The 19,543-nt window shown below is 35.7% G+C and overlaps 1 protein-coding gene across 2 annotated transcripts; it reads right to left on the bottom strand.

Moving 5' to 3' along the window:
• Positions 1-3,617: 3,617 nt before the first annotated feature.
• On the bottom strand, positions 3,618-16,229 carry LOC131953587 (zinc finger protein 391). 2 transcript variants are annotated; one of them, XM_059316822.1, is made up of 10 exons: positions 16,130-16,229; positions 10,486-10,632; positions 10,010-10,135; positions 9,708-9,781; positions 9,347-9,488; positions 8,455-8,531; positions 8,044-8,253; positions 7,654-7,833; positions 6,655-6,757; positions 3,618-4,324 (listed from the first exon to the last, which is right to left on the bottom strand). In XM_059316822.1, the coding sequence occupies exons 2-10, from the start codon at positions 10,628-10,630 to the stop codon at positions 3,720-3,722; spliced, it is 1,662 nt and encodes a 553-aa protein (XP_059172805.1). In that variant the 5' UTR covers positions 10,631-10,632; positions 16,130-16,229; the 3' UTR covers positions 3,618-3,719. The 2 variants fall into 2 exon arrangements, with proteins under 2 accessions (XP_059172805.1, XP_059172806.1); XM_059316823.1 differs by lacking the exon at positions 8,044-8,253.
• Between the last annotated feature and the right edge of the window lie 3,314 nt (positions 16,230-19,543).

Below are 19,543 nucleotides of genomic sequence, written 5' to 3' on the forward strand. Positions count from 1 at the left end.
CAGACCATATCGTTACCACCCCCACCCCCACCAGTCTGGTGAGCTGTTTACAATAGTAGTGACGGCTATTAAGGGCAGATAATTTAGTTTTTAAACGATTTGCAATTAAGGGGAGGTAATAACATATTCTGCTTATTCTTTTCAGTGTCGTCTGTAAACTGACATCACAGACGACAGCTTTCACTGAGGCGGGGTGGGGGGGGGGGGGGGAGGGAGGGGTAGGATTATCGTCCTTCACTAGATACTGATAGTGTTTTAAAGCTAAATATTTTCAGTCGCAGCATTGGTAGTGTCGAATTCACAAGTTATGAATTACTGAAAAATAGGAATCAATCTAAATAGTGATTTATGCTACATCGCGGGTCAGCTCGTTGTATATAATCCTCTTTTCTCTTTCGTGCCCAAAACACACTTGGTAGATGAAGTAGAGTTCATATTCTTCAAAGACAATAGCTTATGCAGAAATAGTGTGTGCATCACAATGCCCAGCCGCCTTTGTATTCCCTAACGTAAGCTAACCATCATAGCTGGGTGGACTCTAACTCTAGGACATTCTAATGACTTGAACCCGGATTTAAATTCGAGACTTTCAGGTTAGCAGTCTAGCTCTCTACCGCTAGGCCAAGCCGTCCCATTTATATAACGACACCTCAGATCAAATTATTCTATAATGAAAAATAAAATATAGGCCTAAAGGGGAATATACTAAACGCACTAGTTTGGTTAAATGCTATTGACTTACAGGAAAATATACGCATCACTCTCTAAAATTCATATTTCGCATATACACGTGTATGGGTAAGTATTGTAAAAGTAAAAAAAAAAGTTCCCTTTCAAACCTGACGGTCTATATGGCAAATGAAGTAGAGTTCGCTTGTTTCTGTGACCTCGGCATATGACGAGATGGTGTGGTCAGCACTATGCTTTAAAAAAGTCTTGTAATCGTGCAAAAAAAAAAAAAATCGAGATTTTTACAAATCTCGACGTTTTACACCTCACTGATACGGAAAAACTAAAGTTTGCAATCTTGTCCGTATGTCTGTGTGTGTGTCTGTCTGTGTGTAAACACGATAACTTGAGTACCGTTACAGCTAGGTTAATGAAATTTCATATATAAGTATTTTATCAAAATCGTAGATCCGTATCAACTTTTGAGCGATTTCCGATAACCGGAAGTGGTACTTTTTCTACTTTGAATTTTTCAAAAGCCTATAACTTGAGTACTATTTAGGATAGATAAATGAAATTTCACATGTAAGTAAAAGATCTAAATCTCTACCTTCTGTCAAATTTTGAGTAATTTCCGTTGACCGGAAGTAATAATTTACGCTATTTCCCATTTTTAAAAAAAACCGCATGTAAATTTATACAGTACTAATAATATTGCGCACTATTATGCGCATTTTGTTTTGGCGTTCGCTTGGTGCGCAATTCTTTTTTCTATGAGATTCTATTCTATTTTTAAAAGTTTAAGTAATTAAAGATCATGTCTATAGAGCCTATTCCAAGTTATATAAGAATATTCGAGAAAATTTTGGGGAGATCACTCCCGGTTTATTTTCTCAATCTTTCAAGCTCTCTACGTAGAGAGCTTGAAAGTGTGTTTTCATCATTGGAAAGCTGCATTTCTCATGTATTTGATTATTGTATTTTCAATAATCTCAGAATAACTCAAAACTTACAACCGGTTTTTCAAATACACAGATATGTTATTTTAGTGAACTACTTTTCGTTACTTTTTGCTATTTTTCTCAGTTCGCACTTTTTAGCACTAAATGTGGTTTTTTTTTTAGCGCAATTTCCATTCTGGAGAATTGCGTTTATTAACCCGTCATTTCTGGGAATGTATGAATGTATGGATGTGTGTTCGCAGCTTTAAGTCGTATCTCCTCCTCAACGAAGCAATATCGAGGACTAGTTCCAAAAGCAATTATGTTAAGCAAGTTACGAGGATGATAGTGGGCCAAAAAAATTCCGGAATTCCTTAATACTATAATAGATTTCCCGGAAAAGCCAAAAAAACTCGATGTATGAAGATGTGTGGTCGAGTGGGCATGGGGAGTGGCACACGTGCTAGAGGGCGCGGGTTCAAATCCATCTGATACCTCATTGCTATGACTTATGTATGCCACTTAATCATAACAAAGTTTTTTTTCCACAGTTACTTAAGGTACTCATGGAAGGGATACTTTTGTTAATTTTTTTTTCGTTTGTGACGTAATTGATGGCATATCAGCATATTAGCAACAACAAAAAAAAACCTGTCCCGTAGATTTTTACTAAGAGAACACTAAAATGTGATGGAAACTGTGGATAATTGCTGATGAAAAAGGAGATACTATTTCACCTGATATTTATTCTATGTGATAATGTGAATCTTTAATGGTAATTGATAGTTGAATAGCAATGTGAACAACCAACTAAACTGATGCTTAGGCCGTAATTAACCTTTTTATAAAAATATAACAGATAACAAAATAAAAATATCACTGCACTCTTAATCTATACCTCACTCCCCAGTCACAATAAATTCTTTTATTATTGTAAGATATTATTCACAGTCGTATTTATGAAATAATAGCCGACTGTGAATAGCCGTATTGGGGCTATTCGCAGTCGGCTGGGAATAGCCTCAATACGGCTATTACCAACCAGCTGGGAATAGCCTTGGCCATATTAAACTTTATACATGCACCTATACTGACCACTCTTTCTGAACTCACAGTGACTCGTGATATATTTGTTTAGTTTACGACTTTTCTCCTCGCATATCTGAAGAGAAAACAAAACAGCCAAAAGCATCAGTCTAACAAAATGAAGCTTGCTATTTACTCGTGATTCTGCAGGTATGTCTCGCATTTTCTTTTCGCAATTTACCGCCTCGCCATTTCCCCAACATGCATTTTTAAATTTAATGAATGGTTTAATTTTTAATTAGGTAAAACTGTAATTATGAAAGCTTATAAACCAATTTTTGTCAGTCTTTTACCCAAAAAACAACAACACCTATGTGTATGTTTGACTAGGCAAATGGGTGCGCATGATTGATGATGCGCCGTATATTGAACGAGTGAAAGTGTGACGTTTAAGAGTGAGTTCGTTGTTGCCGGGGAAGGAGTTAGGAGTCTGATCTTCATCGTCGGTGTGAAAGGACGTTTGTTGACTGGTATGACTCAAGTCGGGAGATGATTTGTGAGATGTGAATGGATATGATTATAAAGAAGTCTAATACCAAATAAAGTGGAGGAAGGAATTAAGGAATTACTAAGTTCGTCCTATCTATAATTTGTCATCTAGTCCTCTGGATGTGAAATAGCCTAATGGTTGCTTAAAGTTGTAACCTCAATCTGGTAATGGTAGTTCATAGCATCGAATCAAGTGACTCAAACCTCTCGCATAGCAACCTACCTAACATTTTCAAACTGTATAATAACATTTGAACTTTGTAACGAATTCAACTAATTGATTGTTCTTGCTATTTGAAAAAAAAAAACTGCATTGATTTGACTAGAATTAAGTAGGCCCTACCTATATAGTATATGTAAGAACAATTTTAAAAACTAACAAAGTTTGATATCTAAAACTTTAATGATAAAAGAAAATGTTTTAGCAGTTATTTTACATAAGGAAATGTGAACCACAGTACAAGGCATGACAGATGACGATTGAATGATAGAATTGATGATAATCTTAGACATAGAGATGTTTAAAGTCATATTTCAGCTGTGGGTTCTTTTATGTCTGGATAAATTTGAGCTGCTTGTAAAGCATTGACCACATTTGTCACACTTGTAAGGCTTTTCTCCTGTATGAATTCTATGGTGGCTCTGTAAAGTACCAAGCTCTCTAAAACATTTACCACATTTGTCACACTTGTAAGGCTTTTCTCCTGTATGAATTCTATGGTGTATCTGTAAACCATCAAGCCTTGTAAAACATTTACCACATTTGTCACACTGGTAAGGCTTTTCTCCTGTATGAATTCTATGGTGGTTCTGTAAATTACAAAGGTTTGTAAAACATTGACCACATTTGTCACACTTGTAAGGCTTTTCTCTTCTATGAATTCTTTGGTGGTTCTGTAAATTACAAAGGTTTGTAAAACATTTACCACATTTGTCACACTTATAAGGCTTATCTCCAATGTGAGTTATCTGGTTTTGATGTAAGTTTGATGACTGGGAAGAAGAATGTACAGTAGTGTCATCAATAGGATCCAAACCCCTATTGACAATGCCTTCACCTCCATGTCTGTATTTCAGGTGTGTATTCAAATAGGAAAGTTTTGAAAAGGCCACTCGGCAATGCTGACATGGATATATATCTGCAACAAATGTTTTTATAAAAATAACTGACAACTTTATCTAATACAGGAAAGACATACTTATATAAGGATTGCTAACAAAAAATACAGTTAACCTGACAATAAGTGTTAACATTTTATAAACTTTTTCATTGTGAAGTGATTTATTTAGTGATAATGTGAATAAAGATGAAGACAACAGGGATATAAAAACAATGAAAATAATAATTAAGCTGGAGAGTGATGACTAAATGATACAGTGGCCAAAGTGATGACTGACTGATACAGTGGCCAAAGTTATGACTGAATGATACAGTGGCCAAAGTGATGACTGACTGATACAGTGGCCAAAGTGATGACTGACTGATACAGTGGCCAAAGTGATGACTGACTGATACAGTGGCCAAAGTGATGACTGACTGATACAGTGAACACAGTGATGACTGATTGATACAGTGAACACAGTGATGACTGACTGATACAGTGGACACAGTGATGACTAAATGATACAGTGGACACAGTGATGACTGACTGATACAGTGGACACATTGATGACTGACTGATACAGTGGACACAGTGATGACTGACTGATACAGTGGCCAAAGTGATGACTGACTGATACAGTGAACACAGTGATGACTGACTGATACAGTGGACACAATGATGACTGACTGATACAGTGAACACAGTGATGACTGACTGATACAGTGGCCAAAGTGATGACTGACTGATACAGTGAACACAGTGATGACTGACTGATACAGTGGACACATTGATGACTGACTGATACAGTGGACACAGTGATGACTGATACAGTGGACACAGTGATGACTGACTGATACAGTGGACACAGTGATGACTGATACAGTGGACACAGTGATGACTGATACAGTGGACACATTGATGACTGACTGATACAGTGGACACAGTGATGACTGACTGATACAGTGGACACAGTGATGACTGATACAGTGGACACAGTGATGACTAAATGATACAGTGGAAACAGTGATGACTAAATGATACAGTGGACACAATGATGACTGACTGATACAGTGGACACAATGATGACTGACTGATACAGTGGACACATTGATGACTGACTGATACAGTGGAGACAATGCTGACTAAATGATACAGTGGACACAGTGATGACTAAATGATACAGTGGACACAGTGATGACTAAATGATACAGTGGACACAGTGATGACTAAATGATACAGTGGAGACAATGCTGACTAAATGATACAGTGGACACAGTGATGACTGACTGATACAGTGGAGACAATGCTGACTAAATGATACAGTGGACACAGTGATGACTAAATGATACAGTGGAGACAATGCTGACTAAATGATACAGTGGACACAGTGATGACTAATTGATACAGTAGACACAGTGATGACTAAATGATACAGTGGACACAGTGATGACTGATACAGTGGACACAGTGATGACTGATATAGTGCACACAGTGATGACTGACTGATACAGTGAACACAGATGACTGATACAGTGGACACAGTGATGACTTAATGATACAGTGGACACATTGATGACTGACTGATACAGTGGAGACAATGCTGACTAAATGATACAGTGGACACAGTGATGACTAAATGATACAGTGGAGACAATGCTGACTAAATGATACAGTGGACACAGTGATGACTAATTGATACAGTAGACACAGTGATGACTAAATGATACAGTGGACACAGTGATGACTGATACAGTGGACACAGTGATGACTGATACAGTGGACACAGTGATGACTGATACAGTGGACACAGTGATGACTGATACAGTGGACACAGTGATGACTGATATAGTGCACACAGTGATGACTGACTGATACAGTGAACACAGATGACTGATACAGTGGACACAGAAATGACTGGCTGATACAGTAATAATGGATTGATACAGACTGACTAATACAATGGACACAGTGATGACTGACACATTGATGACTTATACAGTGAACACAGTTATGACTGATACAAAGGACACAGAAATGACTGACTGATACATTGATAACTGAATGATACATTAACGAGCAATACAGTGGACACAGTGATGAGTAACCGACTCTTACATTGGACTCAGTGATGACAGCAGAAATAGATTCAATGGACACATACATGACTAACTGAAACACTGGACACAGTGATGAATGACTGACACAGTAATGACTGACTGATACATTGGACACAGTGATGACTGACTGATACAGTGGACATAGTGATGGCAAAACAGAATGACAAGTCTATTGTATCAACGATAACGACTAAAAATGAGATCACAGAGATGAGATGATCAGTGTAAAGAACTGAGTAAGCTTATTACCAGAGTCATTGTTCTCCATGTTTGTTAAACTGTTCTTGCTTACAACACCAACTCTCTGGATGTGAATGCCAAGGTCTCTGGCATAACTGTCACCATAGTAAACCTGAAAATGCCAGAATACTGTTCAGTAGCCTACTAGTTAACTTAAACACAAGATTCAATCCATTGGAATCATTGGGTGTGGCTAGGAAAAGTATCACTAGGAAATAGTTTCAAAATTAAAAGTCATAGTAATACACCATACACTAGACTCCTACTAGATTCTTACTTAAATCTATTGAAGTGCTGATTACCTCTAGATAACTTACGACACAAGTAGCTTTTTAAACAATAGATTAATGAGTAAAACATAAGACAGGATTACTTTATTTAAAAAATATTTATATTTAGCTTTTTTTCAACTACTTTTTCCATGTCTCACATTTTAAAAAATATTACAAATTCAGTTATAAATTAGCAATGGTTAGACAATATTAGTTGATAATGAATTTTTGTTATGAACACATTTCTTCTAAAAACATTTTTAATCAATCACCAGTGGTGCTAATAATCCAAGCTAAAAAAAAAGTGATCTACACCTGACATGATTGGGTTATTCTGACAAGAAATAACTTACTGTCAAGATCAATCAAATATCTTTTTTTTGCAGTTAGTAAGTAAAACGGTACACTATATATTGCAACATGGAAGCAAAGAAATAATTATGTCTATACCAGCCCCCAAAATGTCAGTAAGTTTTGATGGAGATTTTAAGCTAGTAAGGGATGGCGTGGTTGAATGGTTGAACTTATGACTGTTAACCTGAATGTCTCGAGCTAAGATCATGGGTTCGAGTCTGTAGAACGTCTCTGAATCCACCCAGCTCTAATGGGTACCCGACTCCCATCAAGGAAACTAATGCGGCTGGTCAAGGTTATTGAAATAGATCAACTCTACTACATTTGCCCCTTACGTCTTGGACATGAACAGGAAAAGATGATGAGATGATCTGTTAGTTACCAGTATTTCTGTGCCTGCACTGATCTCCCTGTGAGCTCTGTAGTAGATTTCACCTTTGTGCTGGTATGCTGTGACACACTGCTCATCCTCGCAGCGAGCACAGTTTACAAATCTCATCCAGTTAGAGTCAGAGCTGTCACTGGCATCAACAAAATGGGATGGTCTCCCATCCTTGAAAATCTGAGGAAGCATATAAATTAAAGCAATAATGCTTTGTGCATGGGAAACAAAGTGTTCAATAAAAAAAAACATTAATACATGTACTTTACAAATTCTGGAAAGTGCTTAAACTAACAAAGCTCCTTATAAGAAAATCTACAAATAAAATGGGCATTAAATGGGTAAAAACTTGTACTAGCATCAAACAGTTTCTTTCACTACATTGCTCACCTGCCAACAATACCCAGAGTCATGTGCCATCTGCTCATTTTTCTCTTTCTTCCCAACATATGGCCCAAACCTTGTCCGCGCAGGAAAGGATGTTAAGGCAAAAACACCAAGTCCAGCATAAGGTATGTTGGATGTTTTAATGACTAGACCAGTGGGCAGAGTTTTCTTACAATAATCTTTGTCCTTGCCCCTGATGCAGTCTGGGGGAACCTATTTCACCATAAAAAACTGTATATCATTTTTCTTAGTATTGTTCCTCCTTTACTAGAGTTATTATTAATCATATTTGTTATACAACAATACCCTATCTAGTAAACCTGCTAGACCTTACTCAGTGAAGTTTTCAAGGCATTTAATCATCACAAATAATGCAGAGAAAATATAAACTCAAAGCAGCACTGTTTTATTTACCTGTGAATCCGATAAAATATTTAGAGGACCATGTTCAGTACAATCCCCTATGTATTCAATGTTGCAATCTTCACAAACTGAAACACAAATGTAAAACATCTAAACTACAAAGTGGGATATCATAGCACAATCAATTACCTAACCATTTGTTAGTTCTACTAACTTGATGATACACAGATTAATGCCTAGCAGCAATACAACAACCGAATATAAGGACAACAGATTTAAAAGCATTTGTAGTTTAGTTCAGCAAACCTTAATGTAGAGTATTTTTAATTGTAAACAACTTTAACAAACACAGATGCACAATCACATTGGCTATAAGTAAAAAAAAGATGTTCTGGGTAAACTCAGGAGCATCTGCAGAGACTAAGTTGTTATGCCAGTGGTTAGGTGCTCTACTAATCTGTCCCCTAAGAGTACAAATGATATTTTTTTAAATAGTTTTTTCATTCTTAAAACAGCAAACACAGTGAAAAGGGGGGGGGGGGATACAAAACATATATGATTACACTAAAGTAGTTAATAAACAGGGAAGAATGTGGTCGGAAGGTTGAGCTTACGACTGCTAACCCAGAAGTCTTGGGTTTGGATCCCAGACTCAAGTCTGTAGGAAGTTTAAAAGTCAATATAATTCTAAAGGGCGCCTAACTCACACTAGGGAAGCAAAGCAGGAAGAGATTATATTGATTTTGTAAACAAGTAACAGGGATAGTTATCATGTACAAAATAACTAGAATGAAAAATAAAATATTCATCATCTACAAAAGAACTAACAGAAATACTCATCCTATACAAAAAAGTACAAAAGAACTAACATTGATATTCTTCATATACAAAATAGCTAAAACACAAACTAACAAAGAAACTTATCATGTACAAAATAACTAACAGAGATGCTCATCGTCTTCAGGAATGTCCAGAGACATGTAGCTGGTCACTCTTTTCCTACGTAGAGGATATGTGTGTCTTGCTTCTTTCTCTACAGCAGTTTTTGATGGAAAACAAGGCTGCCTTTTTTTAACTTGTACTGCCTAAAAAGTTTAAAATTGTAAAGATTAGCATTACATGTTAATGCTGTGTACAGTTTATGTAACAGTGTTGTAATGTGGGTGAACAGGAAGATAGTTGTTGATTTTGAACCCCTATCCCCTACTTATTTACTCTGGTTGGATTATATAGGGCAATGGGTTTGAAAAAGAATACTTTTTGCTTAGGAAGTTTTATTAAATTGATGCAAAAAAAATCTCAACCTTGGGTTTGGTTTTCTCTTTACTCATCTCAGGATGACACAGAGCAACATTTGTTGTCTTTTTTCTCTCTCCACCTATTTACATACATAGTTGTTAATGCAATGAAACATTTTACCCATCAATTAATCCTGTCTTCTTTCTTTCTCCACTTATATACACATAGTTGTTGAGCCTATTAAATATTTGACACATCAAACAATTCATTCTTGTTCTTTCTCTCTCCACATATTAGCACAATCAGATGTTAATTCAATAAACATTTGAGACAACAAACAATTGATTCTATTTTTTTAAAGTTTTACTTCGTGGTGTAGCCTCCAATGCTGGGGTCCAGTCAGAATCAGAATCATCAGAATCTGAGGATAAGTCTAGCACCACTTTTTTCTTCTTTTTCTTAAGCATAAATTCAGGAGGCTCTACAGAAAGGCCTGAAAAATAAATGTATAAAAATTATGTAAAGAAAAACTATTTCTAATTAAACATGGCTGAACAGTAACTTTAAACTTTGGTGAAATGAATGGACAAAAAATGAGAACATGTCCAATATTTAACTCTACTTAAGAACTACATTAAACTTGCATAGGGAGTGCTATAAAATCAAGAGAAAGGTAACAAATAGATAAGAAAATGCTCTTAAAAAACCTGTATACTGCACTGCTAATAGCTATTGAAAATTGAAGCCTTAAAGAACAACATTGCCTTAAAAGTCTGTAGATAAGCCTAGAACAGAAAAAAAAAAAAATACATACTAAAACTAAATGGCAAATAAAAATCTCACCTGCACTTCTAAGCACTTCGTAATTTTGTCTCAAGCTGCTGAGATGCTTCTTTTCATATTCAGGTATAGCAGCAAATTCTTCAGGTGTAAAAAATTCTTTTATTGATGTGGGCAAATGTTCTACTTTTAGCTTCATATTTTCCATAGCTGAAAATACAACAGTATATCTTTCATCAGTTATAAAAGTATTTCATTAAATTTAAAAAACCTTTTCTAACATTTTATTGCTAATCTTTAAAGAGGTTTTTTTTTTAAAAAAAAGATGATTTTTTGGTTTACAACTTTCATATTTAAAATATTTTAAAAAATTAATTCCTTATGATAACTTTTGTAACTGAGTCCAACCCCCCTTGTCCCACCGCTAGTGGGTATCTACCCCAACACCCTCCTGTCCCACACCTGAATCCCCCCCCCCCCCCCCACACCTGAACTGGGACACAATGCATCAGTCCCACCTAGCATTTGCAGGCGCCCGTCCCTCCCCCTCGCTGGAATGCCGGGGTCATGCAGGGGTAGAAAGGGTGAAGCTTGGGCCAGAAAGATAGGAGTTGAACGTTAGGCTTGCTAGGATGTAGTCGTGTTTTTGTGTTTTGTAATGTGTGATAGGGCTGGCCCCTAAGGCTGATCACTATTGATGTTGAATTTATTTCCTAGTTAGACAAGACCAAAAATAGTAACCATGAAAGTTGTTCAGCTGAAATTGTGTTGCCGTTTTATTTGAACCTCTCACTGCAGTCATCACCACCATCAATACTAACCATAATGGTGACTACGCTTCATAACAATAACCTAGGAAACACTAAATAGTTTTTATGTTCCTGCATTTGAGTGTTCTTCTAGTAGCACCATTGAGCAATAGATCTCAAGCACCTGTGTGGAACTATCTTAAGCCACTCTTCCCTTACTAGCCCCTGTTTCTTTAGGCCTACTAAACAACAAATGACAATGTGCAGGAGTAGACCTCTCTCTTGATTTTGCACATTTACTTTTGCTCACTCAATGAATTATTAAGTAACATTCCTCCATTTCTAACTGATATCATTGTATTAAATAGTAAAAATAGATCTAATTACCATTCTGTTTAGCAGTGACCTTCACAAATCTCAGAGCCAATTAGAATTTTCTATTATGAGTCAATCTTACCTCCTGAACCAACTTGGTCCTTAAATGAATTTGGTGACTACTGTTTAGCTACAAAGTAGCTAGATCTAGATATAAAATTTACAAACTAAATTATTTGACTAATGATTGTATAATAGCTTGCTTTAGAGTATTAAAATACAAAATCTAGATCTGTATGATTGTCTTTATTAAAGACATTGTCTTCATTTGTAAAAATAATATCTAGATCTAGAATATTAGCCTCTATAGTCAATAGAGGGTATGGGGAAATTGCGAGACGCGAAAAGGGAAATGGCGAGGCGGGAAAATGCGAGAATGGCGCGAAAACAGACGGTCACGTGACTTTTTTGTCTCGCATTTTACCACAAGCCGATACTTACGCTGGGTGGTGTTGAAATGCGAAGATTTCTGCGAAAAATTTACCGCACCCGATTTTCAGTGGTATTTGGTCCAGACTTCAAAGACGTTTCGTTTACATTGTTAAAACTTCTGATTTTTCCGTCGCTAGACATACTGATGATTTGTCAACTCCCCCCATCTTTTGTGTCGACTTAGAATACCACCTCGTTCGAAACCGACGGAAATTCCGCCGACGATAGATCAACTTCTGTCTTTTGTGTGGAACGCCGAGGCCGCCTGATTTACCGTCTTTGAAGATCGCCGTGCCCGGATCCGCTGCCGCCGCAAACATATTTTCTATTGTTGCATAGAAATTTTGAATTATAGCCGCCGCTATCAGTTGCTCGTGCTATATCGTAAGCTATGGGCCTACTTCAAATATTTTTAAAACCAAGTTGAACTTATCTGAATTTTTTGGTTTTGGTGGTGGTGTTATTTGGGGTTTCCATAAATGACGTCACACTCGTAGGGGGGGGGTCTGTAATTTTATGACGATGTGTGATGAGGGGGAGGAGAGGGGGGGGGGGGTTAGAAGTGAAGTCACACTATAAAAAAGCAATGTTAGAAAAAGAATTTTAGACGTTTTTTCGCGTTTTAGAAAACTGTTTTAATACATTGGCCAAAATTACAGAAATGATAAAAAATACAAATTATAAAAAACGGAAAACAGACGTTGAGCGTGCGGATGATGATGATGAGAACATGGGTGCCAGTGTTGTTTGTGGGATGAACGAGGAGGTCAACTGTAATGAGAATGTGAAATGTTGTGAATGTGGATTGGAAGAAGTAGCAAAAGAAAAATGTATAAATGGGAGTATAATGAACTGGGTTAGATGTACTGGGTGTGAAAGATTGTGTCACAAGGTGTGTTTGAGGACTGTTTCAGAAGATTTTGTTTGTTAATTTTGTTTGTAACTAAAATTACTTAATAAAAAAATAAATTGCACTTTTTAGAATTGTTTATACTTTTACACTTTTTGCAAGTACAAAAATCCATAAATATATGTTGCAAAATATCTCTCCTGCTGACAAGATTATACCAATTCACAATGACACAGCTCAGTTTGTATAAACATGAGCCGGCTAGATTTTTAAATTAATGCCGACTGAGACGTGATTTTCCTCTCGCTAACAAGAGCGGGCGATGACAGTAGCACAGCAACGATGTTAGGATTTTTAAATAGATAGATCTAGATATAGATCTATCTATCTTCTTAGTATCTAGATAAAAAATAACAACATACAACACTCGTGTTAAAGGGTATGGCTAAATGCTTGTTTATTTTAAAACAAAAAAAAATAATTTAAATATAGATGGAAAAAAAAAAGAAAAAAACTTTTTTTCGCAAAAAGTGTCTCGCTATTTACCCTTAATTCCGCAGGTATGTCTCGCATTACCTTCTCGCATTTTCCCGCCTCGCCATTTCGCTTTTCGCGTCTCGCAATTTCCCCACACCCTAAACCGGGAGTGATCTCCCCTAAACTTTCTCGAATATTCTTATATAACTTGAAATATAGACATGATTTTTAATTACTTAAACTTTTAAAAATAGAATAGAATCTCATAGAAAATAGAATCTCATAGAAAAAAAAATTGCGCACCAAGCGACCGCCAAAACAAAATTTGCATTATAGTGCGCAATATTATTAGTACTTTATAAATTTACATGCGTTTTTTGAGAAATCGAAAATAGCGTAAATTAGTACTTCCGGTCAACGGAAATTACTCAAAATTTGACAGAAGGTAGAGAATTAGATCTTTTACTTATATGTGAAATTTCATTTATCTATCTGAAATAGTACTCAAGTTATAGGCTTTTGAAAAATTCAAAGTAGAAAAAGTACCACTTCCGGTTATCGGAAATCGCTCAAAAGTTGATCAGGATCTACGATTTTGATAAAATACGTATATATGAAATTTCATCAACCTAGCTGTAACGGTACTCAAGTTATCGTGTTTACACACAGACAGACAGACACACAGACATACGGACAAGATTGCAAAATTATGTTTTTCCGTATCAGTGAGGTGTAAAACGTCGAGATTTGTAAAAATCTTGATTTTTTTTTTTTGCACGATTACAAGACTTTCTCTATACGAGAAAGTAAAAAAGCATGAAAAAAACTTTTTTTTCGCAAAAAGTGTCTCGCTATTTTCCCTAAATTCCGCAGGCATGTCTCGCATTATCTTCTCGCATTTTCCCGCCTCTCCATTTCGTGTCTCGCAATCTCCAAACACCCGTCTATAGATTCTAGATTAGTACTCTATACAATCTAGATCTAAATCTAGAGGAAACTAAATCTAATTTATATGTAGTTTTACAACATATTTTTTAAAGTTAGTTTTAGATCTAGGATCTAGATCTAGTTGTAAAAAATATAGACTCTAGATCTAGATATTTCTAGACTAGATCTAGATTAGAACAGTTGATCTGAACAGGGTTTTATTGAACCCCAGGGTATCGACCAGTGAGGCTCAGGGGTTTGGCAGAGGTCAAGATTAGATACACACCCGACTCATATGATTCACGATTGGATTTTGTCAATCAATAGTTATTCAATACAAAAAGAATCTAGATCTATCTAAAAGTAGATCTAGACTCTAGATCTTTCTAAATCTAGATCTAGATTCTAGAAAATCTAGATAGATATCTAGAATAGTTCTAGATCTAGATCTAGATTTATTGATCTACATCTAGAGGTCTAGATCTAGATCTACTAGCTCAGGGGTTCCCAATCGGGGGGCCTTACTAACTGAATCACTGAAAACTGAATCGAGAAGAAACAATGCGTACTGTGCTCTATGAAACCTTCAAAGCTAAAACGTCATTTGAGACGAGTCATTCGAAACACATAAAAAATATATGGAGATTTTTCGTCGGCATTGATTGCCTTTCGAGTTTTAGTTCCCTTTGTGTCTACATATCTTTGAGAGAACAGATTTCAACACCTTCTCTAATTAAAAACAAAACAAACAAATAAATTAAATGCTGAGAATGACAAAACCTCATGAATGTTGAGGCTAGTTAACTTTATAGTATAGCATGCAGTTTTACTCATCATATTAAAACAGTTATCAAGAATATAACTCATATTGAAAGTCTACTTTAGACTTTTTGTCTTAATAGAGAATCTTATTTAGATTCTAAGTACTGATTAATGGTAATCTATCGTTTTGGGTACGTAAAATCGCCCGCAGCTATTATTGTACGAAAACGTTACCTCATTGTCAAGGCTTTAATAGAAGTATATTGTCATATGTTTGTGTCAAATATTATAGATAAATAAATAATAAACCTAAATCAATGGCTAAATATATCGATATAGGCCAGAAATTAACTTTAAACAGCAGTGTCTGAGAGCAAGATTTGCTATATAAACAGCAGCCATTTGTAAAATAGAGTGGCTTCCCCTTGAATCTTGCGCTATAAACTTATAAAAATAAAACTTAAACAAGATGGCTGCTATAGTAAATGAGCATGGTTGCATCTGTTGGAAACATCGCTAGTCTTCATTTATAACGGAAAATTTTTAATTCAATTTTTTTAAAAACAGTTACATAAATGAAACAAGAAAACATGTTTGTATTTTAAAAAAACATAAATCCTCCTCAAAATGTGAAATAGTTATTAAAATTTAAGGAGTCACCTGTTTTTCACATTACAAGTCACGGGCGATTTTACGTACCCAAAACGATAGATTACCTGATTAATTTCCTTACTAATTTCGGCTTTTTAATTCTATGGGGGTCGCGGGTCACTTAATACTTAAACTTAATGTTTATAAAAGAGGGGTTGCCAATCGAAAAAGTTTGGGAACCACTGTACTAGATCTAGATTCTAGATCTAGACTAGATATCTGTTTACTATATTTATCTAGATCTAGATTTCCTCTAGATCTAGATCTAGATCTGGAATCTAGATCTAATCAGCTAATCTAGATCTAGATTAGGGCCTAGATCTAGATTCTAGATCTATTCTAGATCTAGATCTAGATCTAGACTAGAAGAAGTCATTCATTCCAGATCGTCTATCTATTCTATAACACAAGTATTACGAATAACTAGATCTAGATCTAGATCTAGTAATAGATCTAGATCTACACTTCTATATTATATACAAACTTCAACTGTAGGCTGTTTTTGAGTCTGGATAATTCAAATCTTTATCTAATCTAATGTTGAATAAGGTCTATCTTGTTTTAGCGCCAGAACTTGTCTGCTAGCCTAGTAGCTGCGTATTGACTCCGTATCGTATTCCTAATGATTGATAGCGTAAAGATAAGTAAGCGATTCCGTAAATTTATAGATATTTTAAAGTCCAGTAACATTTTATAAGAATGTAAACAAATCTTTTTTTTTCAGCAAACATTTGAAAGCATCAAGAAGGTATAGATCTAGATCTAGAGAATTCTAACATTTGTCAAAATGAAAATTGAATTAAATTGGGATTTCATAGTCGGTTCCTTCACAATCCACGAACTACTAGACTCGATTTCTCGCTAAGGGGAAGTAACCCTATAAAAATATAATTACGTTATTTAAATATTAATGATGATATCGTGCTGTCTCATTTTGGCCTAGCCTTTAAAACAGACTTATCAAGTTGTTTAATATTGCAATACGATTACTAGCTGCATCCCGTGCTCCGCTACGGTAAATCTTTTTTAAATGTACCAACTTGGGAACAGAACAAAACTAAACACAACACAAACGAACGCAAAAAAAAAACACAAACGAAAAAACAAACACAACACTCATAACATTAACTCAATTTAAATGTAATCATAAAGGCATATTGCTCACAGTCTAGCCCGTAGCGCCAAATCGCGCCCTTTCCGAGCGCCGCCGGACGCGTCTGGCACAGTGAATGACTATATAGAGGCGTAGCGACCCTTTCCGGCGCCCGGGGACACACTTTCGATTTGACCCCCCCCCCCTTAAACTTACGATTTGCACCCCCTCCCCTCAAAATTTCAATTTCCACCCTACCCCTTCAAACTTTCGATTTGTACCTCCCCTTAGACTTTCGATTTGCACCACTTTTGATTTAAAATTCCCCCAGCTCAAACTTATGATTTGCACCACCCCCCCCCCCCCCCACCCTCAAGCTTTCGATTTGCACCCTCCCACCGCTCTCAAACTTTCGATTTCCACCCTCCCCACCCCCCCGCGCAAATTTTTTCCAACCCACATTGGCGCCCCCTAAGGTCGGCGCCCGGGGACATATGCCCCCCCCCCTTGCTACGCCTCTGCTATAAAACCCCTAGCTTGTCCGCAAACCGAAAGATAGAATAATAATTAGTAAACAATATGGTCAGTGTATAAAATAAATTAAAGGCAGTATTTAGAATATCCGTGTTTTACCGACCATATTGCACTTTATAAATTCAGGCATTTTTTTCAGTACTTTTTAAAATTTACAATAAAGTTTCATGACTAAAACCATTGCGCACCTAATGAATGTGATGACTTAATATAATAATGGAGAATAGTTGATTAAAAATATAATTATTAAACAGTACATTCAGTGAATAAAATAAATAAAAGATCGCCTTTTATCAATCAATGCTAATTATAATATTCCAACAATAATGTACTTTTACACGTCTGCATAATTTGCATTCACATTTTGCTAATTATATTATTCCAACAATTATTCCGTCTTGTAGATTTTGCATTACACACACACACATTTTTAGTTCAATTTATTTTTAAAATACCTCCCTTGGCAAAATTACTAAACAGTTTAATTATATTTTTCTAACCTACAGTTATTATGTTATTAAATGTATCCACTTTTTCTAGGAATATTAACGAAAACGATATTTGACATTGATCCTTTTAATATGTTTTAGCAATGTGCGTGTATTTAATATTCTCTTTACGTTATGCAAAATTGTACAAACAGTGGAAATTATAAAATACCCAGTCAGCACACGTGTATTGGCCCAATATTGGCTAAACATTGGTTACCAATATTGGCTACATCTTGGTTCAACATTGGCTTAACCTTGGCCAAACATTGGTAGTGAAACTCGGCATGATGTTGGCGCAATGTTGGCACAATATTGGCTATATCCCGGCTACATATTGGCCCAACATTGGCTATATCTTGGCCAAATATTGGCTATATCTTGGCCCAATATTGGCTATATCCCGGCTACATATTGGCCCAACATTGGCTATATCTTGGCCAAATATTGGCTATATCCTGGCCCAATATTGGCTACATCTTGGCCAAATAATGGCAATTTCTTGGCCCAATATTGGCTATATCTTGGCCCAATAATGGCTATATTTCGGCTAATCCTTGGCTCATCCTGTATTATATCCTGGCCTCAACTAGGCTCAAATAATGATTTTCAACATACAAAAAGCTCCATTCTCATATCAGTCATAGTATTTACAAAGTTAATTTCAAAATGTGAAAGAAACTTTAATCAAAATGTAATAAACCAGCAATGCATTCACAAAAAAACTGTTCATCTATTAAAATCTGTATTATACAATCCATTCAAATGTAAGAAAACTATAACTTTATTATAAAGTACTGATAGAAAATGAATATGTAAATAGTAGTATTGACTTTTATTTTTATACAAACAAATTAAAAACAAATATACAAAATAACATTCAAACAAAATACTTAATTTATACATATATAATTAACTGGGGTAAAAGTATTTGTTAAAAAATTTCAGCATTTTCACAGATTTACAATGTAGTTAACACTAAGGCATTTATGTTATTTTGAATAAACTTATACTTCTATTAAAAAATTGATTTTTAAAAAATATCATTAATGAAGATGTGCAATTTTGTTTTACATGGGATTGGGGGGGGGGGGGGGCTGATGCTTAAAATAATCACTCAGCCTCCTTATGATTATGTAGCTGTTAGTTGGGGCCCTCTCTTCTTTTTCCTCCCTCCTGCACAGTCACCAGACATGGCAAGCCATTCACTTGTCCCCTTTTCCAGTTCTTTTACAGTAGAATTTTTAAAAGATCTTAGTATAGAATCTGAAAAAAAATATTAGTAAAACTTATCAGCATCTTGTCAATTCTTCTGTCCATATATCTGTCATTTACCTCATCTTTGTCTTTCTGTATAGATATATACAAATAGGCCTATATAATTTTAAGTTATTGGAAGCAAAGAAGCCATTTTCATTTTACCAAAAATTGTCATCTTGAGGTTCCGGAGGTCACTGAATTTCAGTTTTCCTTTCTTGCCTTCAAATGAGTAAAGTGTCGACAACTGAGGACATATTAATTCTTTTAAAACCCTGAAGAGACCATGCCGAGCATTTTTACCTCCATAGTTGCTGAGGGGTCGTCCATAAATGACGTCACACTTGTAGGGAGAGGGGGGTCCGTAATTTTGTGACGGTGTGTGATGAGGGGGGGGGGGGGTTAGATGGTGTGACGTCACTTTTTTGCATTATAAAAAAGCAATGTTAGAAAATGAGTTTTAGCCGTTATTTAGCGTTTTAGAAAACGGTTTTAATAAATTATAATAGGAATTTGATAAAAATAC

The sequence above is a fragment of the Physella acuta genome, unplaced genomic scaffold, assembly GCF_028476545.2.
Source record: "Physella acuta isolate Inbredline_101_S28 unplaced genomic scaffold, ASM2847654v3 ptg000932l, whole genome shotgun sequence".
Classification (NCBI taxonomy): Eukaryota; Metazoa; Mollusca; class Gastropoda; family Physidae; genus Physella; species Physella acuta.